A 14,065-nucleotide genomic window follows, 5' to 3' on the forward strand; every position below is an offset into this window, starting at 1 on the left:
TCCTACAGTAGTTTACTGAATTAATGCAATACATTTCATAGATGTTACAATTAGAGATGAGCGAATTTTTTAAAAATTCGATTCGCCGGTTTGCAGAATTTTTCATAAAAAATTTGGTTCGATCCGAATATAATCGCGGCGAATTACGTTAAAAAACTGCTATTTCCTGGTTGCTAAGAGCCTTTATAGTGATGTAGAACACTGTGCCTTGTAGTAACATGCATAGGGAGTCTGCTGTGGTAGTGAAATAATACTGAGTCAGTATGACATGCAGATGACAGGCGTCGCACTTAGAATCACTGCACACTTCACTTATTTGGGCAGTCACGGGGCCAAAACTGACCAAATAACTCAAGTATGAACTCAAGCTTACAGGTCAATGTTAGTGCTAAGAAGAAGCACACTCCTTTTACACCGTCGTCAGCTGATTCCACATAGATGTCTATAGAACCTGTTCTATTAAACGCTTATACAGGTAGAGCCCCCCGACAGAGTGGAGAAGGTGTCAGCAGTAAGTTTATGTTGACGTCACTGATTAATTTGCCCTTCCTCTGATCTGTCAGAACAATAACCTCCAAAAAATGGATCCTGTCTGTGGATCATACGCCTTCACTCGGTCAGCATTTGCTCAATAATCTATCAGTATTGCTAATGCCAAAAAAAAACAGGAGTGGATCTAAAACAGAGATGACACGTGAATGGAATATTTGCATGTCTTCTGTGTTTTGTACCCACTCCTGCTTTTGGCTTCCAAATCATAAGCCAATTCTGATGGGACCATACAGGCCTTACAGCTGCTACACAGACAGGATCCGTTGTGCGTCTCATTTTTCTTTACTTCTGACAGATCAGAAGAAAGGTCAAATAAATGATGACATCAGCCAGGCCGAAAGGCAAAATAGTGGCCCAGTCATGAAGAGGGAGGGTGGGAACAACATTAGAAGTCCACAGAGTGGACATATCACATAGTCGTGAGGTGGAAGCAGTATGAGGAGACCACAGAGTGGCCCAATGACAGAGTCTGGAGGTGGCGTCAGCATCAGGAGGCCACAGACTGGCACAATGACGAAAGATTGTGGAGTTTGCAGCAGTATGAGGAGGCCACCGAGTGGCACAATGACAAAGTGTGGAGGTGTCAGTGCAGCCAGCCAGTCGCAGGGGCAACACGTGAGGTGCACGGTGGACCGATGAGGGTCCAAATAATATAACACACAGTTCATCAGTTTACTCACGGTTAGCAGAAAGCCTCCCTGTTGCACAGTGTTGAGGTGGACAGCACGAAATCCTCCGGGGCACGCTCTGTGGTAGGGAAGCATCAGCCAAGATGGTGGTTGAGGTGCCCTTGATGTTAGGGGTGCTTAGGGTGCTTGTTGCGGCTGAGTCCCTTGATGTTTTTTGTCGTGACGCCAGTACCGTTAATGGTGGTACAACCAATAGTGGTAATAATGAGGTAGACAGTGGTGAAATGCAACTCACAACTTTTACTTTAGATGTCTTTGGTTGCAGCAGTACAAAAATGCAGTTTCTTGATGGTACAGAGTTGATTCTGCAAATCCACCGTTTCTAGGCTTTTCAGGTTTTTAGTTTTGGGAGCAGTGGGTTAGGTGTACCTGGTTCCTTTTTGATGTGTGGGATCCTATTCCTTGTCTTTCCCTACAAGCTGAATATTTAGACAGGAAAACTCATCTGTCTCTCAGAAGTATGGTGTGGCTGCCAGAAGCTATACATCCTCCACCATGCAAAGGTGTCTGTGGCCCTCAATAATGGCTCTTATCACCGATGATTCCTTAGGAAAGCTTGTTTCTTTTCCAGGGAGACAAACTCTTCTCCTACTGGTCAGGGATGCAAGTCTATAGTCCGGCCACAGAAGGAAAACGCTCTTCTGCGCCTCACATCTGAGTATCACCTCCTAGCGAAGTTGGCTCCACTCACTAATCTGTGTCATGAAGTCTTCACTCTACATTTTCTCCCACTAATCTGATCTGACCTCCCCAGATCTGCTCTCTTCTGAACTACATTTTTCCAACTCCCTCTCACTAGGCCTGACCTAGGTATAGATATAAGACCTGAAATATATCCCCATCTAGTGGTGGGATGTATAAATTACACCTAATCTGCCTGGTAACAGGGATTTTGCAGATAAATACACACAAAACCACACATTACAACATAGTACTGTTGACAAGGTAAAAAGTGCTTTTAAGCAGTGCCCACACACACGTAGTGGGACGCTGCATCAGCAGCATGAGGAGGCCAGAGTAGCACGACGACGAGAGATTGTGGAGGTGGCAGCAGCATGAGGAGGCCACCGAGTGGCACAATGACTGAGTCTGGAGTTGGCGGCAGCATGAGGAGACCACAGAGTGGCCAAATGACAGAGTGTGGAGGTGACAGCAGCAGCGGCATCAGGAGGAGGCCACAGAGTGGCACAATGACAAAGTCTAGAGGTGGCGACAACAGCAGCATCAGGAGGATACCACAGAGTGGCAAGGTGACATAGTGTGGAGATGGCGCAAGCAGCAGGATACCACAAAGTGGCAAGGTGACATAGTGTGGAGATGGCAGTAGCAGCATCAGGATACCACACAGTGGCAAGGTGACATAATGTGGAGATGGCAGCAGCAGCATCAGGAGACCACAGAGTGGCAAGGTGACATAGTGTGGAACTAGCAGCAGCAGCATCAGGATACCACAGAGTGGCAAGGTTACATAGTGTGAAGATGGCAGCAGCATGATACCACAGAGTGGCAAGGTGACATAGTGTGGAGATGGCAGTAGCAGCATCAGGATACCACACAGTGGCAAGGTGACATAGTGTAGAGATGGCAGCAGCATCAGGAGACCACAGAGTGGCAAGGTGACATAGTGTAGATATGGCAGTAGCAGCAGCAGCATCAGGATACCACACAGTGGAATGGTGACATAGTGTGGAGATGGCAGCAGCATCAGGAGACCACACAGTGGCAAGGTGACATAGTGTGGAGATGGCAGCAGCAGCATCAGGATACCACAGAGTGGCAAGGTGACATAGTGTGGATAAGGCAGCAGCAGCAGGAGGATACCACAGAGTGGCAAGGTTATATAGTGTGGAGATGGCAGCAGCATCAGGAGACCACAGAGTGTCAAGGTGACATAGTGTGGAGATGGCAGCAGCACCATCAGGAGACCACAAAGTGGCAAGTTGACATAGTGTGGAGATGGTAGCATCAGCAGCATCAGGAGACCACAGAGTGGCAAGGTGACATAGTGTGGAGATGGCAGCAGCAGCATCAGGATACCACAGAGTAGCAAGGTGACATAGTGTGGATAAGGCAGCAGTAGCAGGAGGATACCACAGAGTGGCAAGGTGACATAGTGTGGAGATGGCAGCAGCAGCGGCATCAGGAGACCACAAAGTGACCCGTGACAGAGTGGGGCGGTGGGTGGCAATCCCAGTACTCGCTGACGAAGGTGGGTGAAAGAAGGAGCACTTGGCATCAGATGTGTGGCATCAGGCGAGTGGCAGCATCAGAGTAGTAGCTGAGGCAGGTAGCCAGAAGAAACCGGTCTCTTTTATCAAAGTGTTGGTGTGGCACCATGGATGATCTAGTCTGATGCATCAGGAATTGGTGGTTGGAAATCCTGGCTGATCCACGCCTGATTCATCTTGACATAGGTCGGTCTCTCCAGTCTGCTGCTGCTGGTGAGTAGTTTCTTCACTATGCGGGTGAAGAAAGCTGCTCATCAGCGACTGTAGAATCAGGCTGCTGCTGATGGAGCTGGTACTTCTCCTGCCACCCCACCCCTCCCCAGCAGCCATGGCAGTGGAACGTGAGTGCAGAGGGCCTCCCGGTCAGACCTGCGAGAGGATAGACGATGGCGCGGATAGGCAGCGGCCAACTGACTACATAGGATGTCTCTGTAGTAGTTCAGTTTGTCCTCCCTCTCAGTGGGTGTAAAAAAGGCCCCCGCTCTGGACCGGTAGCGAGGGTCCAACAAGGTGGAAAGCCAGAGGGTCATCCCTCTGCCGAATGGCGGATGACCGAGTTAACCAATCAAGAAGACGCAACCACTAGATGACACCGGGAGATCAGCATTTATGCCTCTGCCATTCCTCTGTGCATGGCCTGGCACTTCTCTGTCTGACATACTTTTACCTGAACTGAATAAATTAAAAGCAAATTAAAACACCCCTAAAAGCGACAAAAATATTTTTCTTTTTGTACTGAAATAGGCCACAAAACGCTTTCACCACAAATAAATGCACCAGTGAAGTGCGTATATATTTTTCTTTCTGTACTGAAATAGGCCACTAAACACTTTCAACACATATAACTGCAAAAGTGAACTGAGAATATATTTTTCTTTTTGTACTGAAATCGGCCACTAAACGTTTTTAGCAGAAATAAAGGCACCAGTGAAGTGCGTATATATTTTTCTTTTTGTACTGAAATAGGCCACTAAATGCTTTCAACACATATAACTGCAGAAGTGAACTGAGAATATATTTTTCTTTTTGCACTGAAATAGGCCACTAAACTCTTTTAGCAGAAATAAATGCACCAGTGAAGTGCATATATATTTTTCCTTTTTGTACTGAAATAGGACACTAAACGCTTTCACTACATATAACTGCAGAAGTGAAATGCGTATATATTTTTCCTTTTTGTACTGAAATAGGCCACTAAACTCTTTCAACACAAATAACTGCAGAAGTGAAATGCGTATATATATATATTTCTTTTTCCACAGATAAGCCACTAAAGGCTTTTCAACATAGCACTTGCACCCCAATAACAAGAACAAATTGCTGGAATGCCAGAGCTGTATAATGGCTATTTGGATCCCCAAGTAATGTTTCCCTGCACTTGTAAATCGCATTTTTTTTCACAATGAGGTTTTTCCAGCACTGTCCCTAGCGACTTCAGACGTCTCTCACTGCACTAAGATGCTGTGAAATGATTCCTCCCTATCGTTTCCCTGCAATTTGAATAATGTTTCCCTGCACTTATAAATAGCGAATCGAATTCCACTTCGTCAGCTTTGATTCGCTCATCTCTAGTTACAATGGCAGAAGTAATGTAAAAATGCGCAACAGCAGCCGTAACAAATTTATCTAAATAAGCCGTCGGCTGCAACCCGGCAACTATGCAGGTCTTGAACTTGCAATATATGATCTCCACTTCTGTAACATCTGGAAATCTACTCTGTACACAGGTGGAGCTGAGCTGGAGCAGTTTTAACCTTGGTGATGTATTTCTACTGGACCTCGGCAAAGTGATCATTCAGTGGAATGGACCTAACAGCAACACAGCAGAGAGAATGAAGGTATTTGACATGGTTACATAGAAGGAAGAAAGACATATGAATTAGGTCTATTGAGGGTCGCCAACCGTTTGTAAATTCTGGGACAGTCTGTAAAAAGAAGGTACTTTTTTCCAGTGGCTGTGGAAAAATGTAAGGCTCTGTAATTTTTATTTTTGAGCCTGGAAAATCATGTGGTATTATGCTGTGAATAAGCTTTCGGTATTCTTTAATGTAGACATGTATCATTTATAGTATCTTTATGATTAATTATGGTTTTCTAATAAATCCATAAAAATATTGGTTGCTGTATGTGATATTTGATTAGTTGTCTAAACAAAAAGAATAATCAGGTTGGTGACCCTTGGTTTCATCTTCCTCCTAGGCAAGGGCAGGCGGGCTGTGTTTAGAGTTTACGCTGTATTCACATATGGGTCATATACTGGCTTTATCTTTCTCCTCATCTGACTGCTCTGATATCTTCTTATCACTTACTTTTGTCAACTGCAGCACCAAGTCAAGGGACTTAACACTTAGACTGCCTTCCTGAAGAGGTAAGCAGTGTGAAAGTTAACGCTCCTGACTTGTAGCTACAATAAACAAAAGTTAGTTATAATTAGATATGAGAAGCAAGTGAGAGAATCAACATGCAGTATTAGTTTTCTCTGTAAAGTGCAGTTCCCCTCCTTCCTGACACCCTAGGCACGTGCCCTCATGTTCCTTGTTGTAAATACTGCCCTGGTCATAGGCAAGGGAAATCGGTCTGATGTGACCAAGGTAAAGCAGCATTAGGACCCTGGTTTATATTAACCATGGCCAGGGACAGACATAGATAGCCCCTATGCATTTTATGATGTCCGCATATTTGCATACTCTGCCCCCCTCATTATCCAGAATGCATAGGCTTCAGTTAATAAAACTTATCAGAAACTTGTCAGCAATGGACACTCCTACACTTATGAGTACACTTGGAAAAGAATTCAAAAATCCAAAGAGAAAATGTACAAAAAGTTATGTTACATTAGTAAGTGCCATGGGTTATTATGAAGGGGCCATAACTTATTATCATTACGAGGACTGAAAGCACAGAAAAATTCTAAAACAACATGGAAATAACATATAAACATCTGACATGTATCCCACTTCCAAAATTCAAAGCATTTGGTGATAGCACAGCATGAACTGAACATATTCTAATATGATTATTTGTATTTATTGCCATAAGGGAATGTTATTAGCCAAAGACATACGTGATCGGGAAAGAGGAGGCAGGATGGAGATTGGCATCATTGAAGGAGACAATGAGCAAGCATCATCAGAATTAATGAAACTTCTTATAAGTACACTTGGAGAGAGAACTCAAAAAATTGGTCCAGGGAGCGCTGATGAAGTTGCTGACCAAACACAAAAAGCTAACATCATGTTATACCAGTAAGTGATTATGTTACACTATTAATATGTATGCTTACAGTATACATTTCATTATCTCTCTACAAAAAAATGTTACAAACTGCAAAAATATTAAAAATTTTAATTGCATGTTATTAAGTCTCCAGGGGAAATCCTCCCGTCACCAGGGGCCTCCATTTTGCACAGTTTTTGTTGTGTGTGATAATCAGAAAAATGTATTTCTCCCTATGCACAAGTCAGAGTTACAATTCTAATATTATCTATATCATACAATTGATACAATATGAAAAAAATTCTGTCCAATTTATACTTGTGTCTTCATGCTAGTATTTCAGATGCTGGTGGGAAAATGGAGGTGACAGAGGTGGCAGCACGTCCATTAGTTCAAGAAATGCTGAATCACCAGGTAATGACAGATTGAAGACGGAAAATGTCAAGTCATGTTTCATGAATTTATGGTAAAATTGCCTGAAGTGTAGTTTTCATTATCAATTGTAAGCAGAAATTGATAGTACATATGAATACACAAAAGTTTGTAACATATCAAAAAAAGTGGTAACTTCCTCACCTTTCCTTGCTTGTAGGTTTCAGAAACCTATTTAGTCACAAAAAAATATGTATGTGTTAGGAAGTACTAGAATCACCATCCAGACCACAGCGAGTGAACCTAAAAACTGCTGCCAGCTTTTCAAAACCACTCCAGACCATGTAGGTACAAAGAGAAGTAAACAAGCAGGGTCCAAACCAGAAAAAGGCATACACGATCAATGCAGTACACTAATGGTTAATCTATAGGAAAGCCAATGTCAGCTACCAGGAGGGTCGATATCAATAGGGAAAGCAGACACAAGGGCAAATCCCCCCAAAAAAACAGAAGTCAGATAACCAGAAATGTCAGAATAAAGTTGCACACTATAGGGCCTAGAATACTAAACGCAATCACAGGCAACATTGATAGGAAACAGCAGTCTTAAATCCTCTGCCTAGCTCTGGATAGAGAGTCAGAAACCTGATTGGCTCGGTTTCCAGTCACTCTGACAAGGTCAGCAGCCGGGACTTGTCTGGTTGGCATGGCAACCTTCCTAGTACAGCAATCCATAGTGATGCAATGTGAACTCCTGACCGTATGTCTGAAGACAAGGAGGAGAGGAGAGAGAGGAGGTAGCAGGGAGATGCAGGTGCAGAATCTCTCTGCTTCAGCCCGTGTGTGAGACTGCATGCAAGGGGCAGATTGGTCACAGCACAATTCTCCACCTTCATGCTAAGAAAAGCCGCTTAATCCGTGCAGTTATACAGAGAAAACATTTCTATGAGCTATGCAGAGGGAGGGAAAATACATATTTTTAATGAGAGTATTCTTTTTAATTGTATACTGTAATGCAGTAGGTGTGGACTAACTGTGTCACTGAGCAGATTTTACTTAGGTCTACTCTTAAGGTTGTTGTCTAAGTGTCCCCCCTGGTCTTCATCCTTAACCATTCACTGTACAGGGATCTGCTGCAGGGGAACCACCAGGTCACTACCTCTTGGGTCAAGAGGCACTGGTGCATGGCACCAAGGGAACAGACAAGAGAGATGGCAACGTACAAGCCAAGGCTGGAACAGGCATACTTTGTTCAATCCAGTAAATAAGCAAAAGATCAGGGCAAGTAGCACAGAGTCAATATGGAAGTCAGGCAGGAGTCTTACCAGGCAGCAAAGAATTGATCACGTAAAGTGACGGAGGTTGGGAATTGCAGGTTAGGACAACACAACAGCCCGCCTTCACAGAAGTAGACAAGCTAAGACCTTATCATTCAGGCATTTTCCCATAGTTGAAGACTCTTTAAACAAACCAGGGAAGGCCAACATTACTTCAGGAGCGGTTAGACCAGGTGCTGACCTTTTAAGAGCTGGGAAGAGTGCTCTCTGGCTGAGACTGCTGGGAAGGAGCAGAAGGATGTTGGAGGCCATGAGCCACTGTCAAATCAGCGGTTTAGGAGGGGCGGGTATTATGGCGGTCATGCCCACAGGCAAGACCAGTGACCTTGCATATATATTATATTACTAATTGAGTGTGACTAATTTCCAAATTCATTTTCAGGACTGTTACATCTTGGATCAGGGCGGGACCAAAATATATGTCTGGAAAGGAAAAGGGGCCACAAAGGCAGAAAAGCAAACTGCAATGTCTAGAGCTTTGGTAAGCAACATTGCCATGTCAGTGTAGACTATTCATGCATCTTTGACTTGTGTTCTTCTTTATTCTATAGTCAAGCATAAAAAGTAATTAAAAAGCTTGAGACCAATGTACCAAATGTCTAAAATCATGCTAATTGCCCCGATGTTGCATTTAACAGGAGTTCATTAACATGAAATCTTACCCGCACAGTACCAATGTGGAAACTGTTAATGATGGGGCAGAGTCTGCCATGTTTAAACAACTCTTCCAGAAATGGTCTATAAAAGATCAGTCTGTGGGAATGGGAAAAAGTTACAGTGCCAATAAGATTGGTGAGTATTTGCAAACGTCTTGGTTTTTCACCAAGTAACCTTGGTTTGCTTAAAGGTTATGCACAATTTTGTAACCTTATTTTTTATTGTTCTAATGTAAAAACATGAAGCCACTTTGCTAACAATTTGTTAAAATTATTTTGCTGTTTTGTGTATAGAGCTTCTAAGCTGATCTATGCCTCTTCAAAGTTGCAGACTATAAAAAAAAATCCTCTGTTTAACATGGTCCTATTTAGGGTTCATGGTACCCTAGGCACTGAATTCCCCACCTCCCCCATTGATGTCCATACAATTTAGATGAGCTCTACTTAGGCCATCACCTATGCCACCTACCGCCATATTCATGTACAATGGACTGGACACACACACTGTAAACAGTCTCACACTGTACAGATGAAGTCCAGCTGGTACTGCAGTAAACAGGCCACCGTCTGCTGCTCTGATGAAGGCCTGACTCCTGCTCTGTGCTGCGGAGCTAATATGTAGGGCTGCACTCAAAGAGTACTGTAAGTAATTACAGCAATTACATGACAACACTAAGTCTAACCTTACATATCATTGCCGCAGCACAGAGCAGGACTTCATCAGAGCAGCCTCTCGAGCTGGTGGCGTCATGATGACTGTGTAGTGCCAGCAGGACTTTGTCAGCGGAATCTTGTCATCTAACAGTGAGGCACTGTCAGCTCAGATGCTGCAGTGCTGACGATTAGACAGACATCGCAGTGACCTGTCATAGTAAACTGTCTGTAAAGAAAATCGTAGGTTATGGCACCCTAAGAGCTAATAAAAAAAATAAAACTATTAAAAATTAAAACCACCCCCTTTCCTAATTTTACATATAAAAATATATAAACAATAAAAAATAAACCGATTAGGTATCGCCACATAAAAAAAATGTCTGAATTATTAAAACATTTTTCCTGCGCAGTGAATGCCTTCTGCTTTGTTGATGTGCATACCTGCCCGTGAGCTTCAAAGTCCATCGGGCAATGGTGCAGTATGCCAATTCTAGCAGTGAAAATGCTAATTTTTGTACTGCTTCATCTGCTAGACCCAAACCTCCCCCTCACCATGATCACCTGTCTGTCATGACCGGCATGCCGATCACATACGTGACGCCAAGGGAGGGAAATGGGAAGGCCCTGTCCAAGGGAGAGGGAAAGGTGGTGATCCCTAACTCACCTTGAGGCTGGCACCTGACTGCCCTGACGTCCCTAGACGGGTTTCTCACCCGTACGCCGATCACGTGCCTAAACCCTGGCTTTTTTCACTACGTAGTGAATAGGGCGGTGGGAACACTAGTCCGCACCACTAACACTAAAGGGAAACACCAAGGAGAGGACAGACAATACAGACAAACATATAATCCCAGGTGGGCGACAACAGCGGACAACAAAAGCCCAACAGGGATCCGGAGGGTAACGCTCTGGAACAACAACCAGGAATCACAGCTACACAGCTCCAGTGGGTCAGTATAGAAGTCCAGGCAGGAAGCTCTATATCTGGCAACCAGAGAAGTGGGAGATGGGAATATAAGGAGGTTGGGAGTGCCGGACAAGAAACAGCTGAGGAGGAGAAGCTACGGATCCCTGAGTGAGCCAAAAAGGATTGCAAGGCAAACCCAGAAAGCTACCATTAAGAAACAGCACTATCTTTAGACATAGAGCGCGCAGCCACCCGCTGCGACTTCCTGACCCCGGGTATAACGGAGTCAGACGTGGCTCTTGACACCCTCGTGACACTGTCCTGGTGGGAAAATTTTTGTTAAATAAATAAAACTGCGGCATCCTTGGCACTGGACCTCCAGTGCCTAGTGGCAAATCTGCCCCTGCTGTTTAGTCTGATTCTAGAGTCATGTGTTACTTCACTCTCTTAGCCCCCTAATCTTGGTAATTTACCAACAGTACAAGAGGGTGCAGGGAGCTGGCAAGTATCGCTGCAGGACCAGACTACACACAGGTTTGTCTGTAGTCTGTAACACTGGCGACACTTAGATTTATATAGGAGCTCTATACCGAAAATGGTAGATTTGTTTTTCAGATGCATTAGAGTAATTAACGGTTGAAAAGGTGTATAGGACCATTAATTTTAAAATTCTCTTTAGATAGGAGGTTTTTTAAACCCATTACCTCCTATACTGCAGTGAAAACTTTGGAAGCTTCAAGATCTAATGCCTTATCAGAGTTTAGCATTAAGTTGCTACATAAACTTCTACAAACCTTTCTAGTTCCCTGTGTCTGATTTACAACTAATTATGTCATACAGTAAGGATTGGAAATTGAGCATATGCTGAAGCTAATGTCAATGTGTATTACAGCTAAAGTCAGCCAAGACAAATTTGATGCATCTTTACTCCATGCAAATCCAGCTGTGGCTGCCCAGGAGCGCATGGTGGATGATGGACATGGCAGTGTGGAGGTAACAGACTACTTATTTAATCCGATTTTTAATCTCCCCATATATTATTGTAGTCTTTATTTTTCCTCAGCTGGCACCCAGATATTTACTGAGCTGGTCACAAAAAAGACAGCAAAACAAAATAACACACAATCTTGTATATTAATCACCATTGTGCTGTCCTCAATTTCAGCGCCTTTTGGTTCTCATCCCAATGGTTCCTACATTAATGGATGATACTTGATGAATGAATTAGACTGGTTATTACAATTTCTCTTGACAAGATAGTATATCCTTACGGCTGCAACTGGTTTTGTGCTGGCTAGACAGGAGTCCAGAGTTTAGGGTCTTCCTGGTTTTCATTCTTAAGGTGCAAGGAGATATGGACCTTGCTGCAGAAGTGTTCCTAGGTCACAGTCCACAGAATAGTCACCAGTTAGCAGATGAACACAGCAGATCAGACATGAAATGAAGAAGAATGAAACAGGAACACCAGCACCAGGAACGGACTAGGTGTACAAACACCAGTAATGGACCAGTAGCTAGAACCAGGGGCACAGAAACCAAGAACAGACCAGGAGCTGAGACCAGAAGCACGGGAACAAAGACTCAGCCACAAGCTGGAACGTGGTCACAGAAGCAGGACAAAAACATTGTCACAGTACAGAAATTAAGTCTAGAATGCAGCCAAGGGTCATCATTGGGAGAGAAGTTCAGGAACTTGGCATAGGGTTAACACCAGAGTGTAGTCAGGAATAGCCAGAAGTTAGGTAGGACCACAAGTACCAAGAGCAATGACTTGGTACTTGGAACAAGACAGCTTGAGGCAGAGTCCACAAGAATAGCAGAAGCACAGAACCACACCAGGACCTGGCCTGTGAACCACACACTGACACTCAAGCAATGAGTGTGGGGACTAGCTGGATTTATAAAACATATCTTGTCAAACTCACCAGAAAAAAAAGATAACTGCATTGTGTATGTTATGCATTAGGTACATTATGTACAAACCGGATTCCAAAAAAGTTGGGACACTATACAAATCGCGAATAAAAACTGAATGCAATGATGTGGAGGTGCCAAGATTAAACTGAGAAAATGTACCATTTTAAGGGAAAAATATGTTAATCAGAATTTCATGGTGTCAACAAATCCCCAAAAAGTTGGGACAAGGCCATTTTCACCACTGTGTGGCATCTCCCCTTCTTCTTACAACACTCAACAGACGTCTGGGGACCGAGGAGACCAGTTTCTCAAGTTTAGAAATAGGAATGCTCTCCCATTCTTGTCTAATACAGGCCTCTAACTGTTCAATCGTCTTGGGCCTTCTTTGTTGCACCTTCCTCTTTATGATGCGCCAAATGTTCTCTATAGGTGAAAGATCTGGACTGCAGACTGGCAATTTCAGTACCCGGATCCTTCTCCTACGCAGCCATGATGTTGTGATTGATGCAGAATGTGGTCTGGCATTATCTTGTTGAAAAATGCAGGGTCTTCCCTGAAAGAGATGACGTCTGGATGGGAGCATATGTTGTTCTAGAACCTGAATATATTTTTCTGCATTGATGGTGCCTTTCCAGACATGCAAGCTGCCCATGCCACACGCACTCATGCAACCCCATACCATCAGAGATGCAGGCTTCTGAACTGAGCGTTGATAACAACTTGGGTTGTCCTTGTCCTCTTTGGTCCGGATGACATGGTGTCCCAGATTTCCAAAAAGAACTTCGAATCGTGACTCGTCTGACCACAGAACAGTCTTCCATTTTGCCACACTCCATTTTAAATGATCCCTGGCCCAGTGAAAACGCCTGAGCTTGTGGATCTTGCTTAGAAATGACTTCTTCTTTGCACTGTAGAGTTTCAGCTGGCAACGGCGGATGGCACGGTGGATTGTGTTCACTGACAATGGTTTCTGGAAGTATTCCTGAGCCCATTCTGTGATTTCCTTTACAGTAGCATTCCTGCTTGTGGTGCAGTGTCGTTTAAGGGCCCGGAGATCACAGGCATCCAGTATGGTTTTACGGCCTTGACCCTTACGCACAGAGATTGTTCCAGATTCTCTGAATCTTCGGATGATGTTATGCACAGTTGATGATGATAGATGCAAAGTCTTTGCAATTTTTCGCTGGGTAACACCTTTCTGATATTGCTCCACTATCTTTCTGCGCAACATTGTGGGAATTGGTGATCCTCTACCCATCTTGGCTTCTGAGAGACACTGCCACTCTGAGAAGCTCTTTTTATACCCAATCATGTTGCCAATTGACCTAATTAGTGTTAATTGGTCTTCCAGCTCTTTGTTATGCTCAAATTTACTTTTTCCAGCCTCTTATTGCTACTTGTCCCAACTTTTTGGGGATTTGTTGACACCGTGAAAATTGGAATCAACGTATTTTTCCTTTAAAATGATACATTTACTCGGATTAAACGTTTGATCTGTCATCTACGTTCTATTACAAATAAAATATTGACATTTGCC

General features: G+C 43.7%; 1 protein-coding gene across 2 annotated transcripts in view; it reads left to right on the plus strand.

Moving 5' to 3' along the window:
* The window catches only part of AVIL (advillin), a 92,183-nt gene that overhangs the window by 42,472 nt on the left and 35,646 nt on the right, over positions 1-14,065 (plus strand). For both annotated transcript variants that reach the window (XM_040425933.1, XM_040425934.1), the window contains exons 6-11: positions 5,197-5,307; positions 6,509-6,714; positions 7,021-7,099; positions 8,777-8,875; positions 9,033-9,186; positions 11,504-11,604. In XM_040425933.1, the coding sequence (XP_040281867.1) occupies positions 5,197-5,307; positions 6,509-6,714; positions 7,021-7,099; positions 8,777-8,875; positions 9,033-9,186; positions 11,504-11,604 (750 nt within the window). The remainder of the gene's footprint in view (positions 1-5,196; positions 5,308-6,508; positions 6,715-7,020; positions 7,100-8,776; positions 8,876-9,032; positions 9,187-11,503; positions 11,605-14,065) is intronic.

This window comes from Bufo bufo, chromosome 3 (assembly GCF_905171765.1).
Source record: "Bufo bufo chromosome 3, aBufBuf1.1, whole genome shotgun sequence".
Classification (NCBI taxonomy): Eukaryota; Metazoa; Chordata; class Amphibia; order Anura; family Bufonidae; genus Bufo; species Bufo bufo.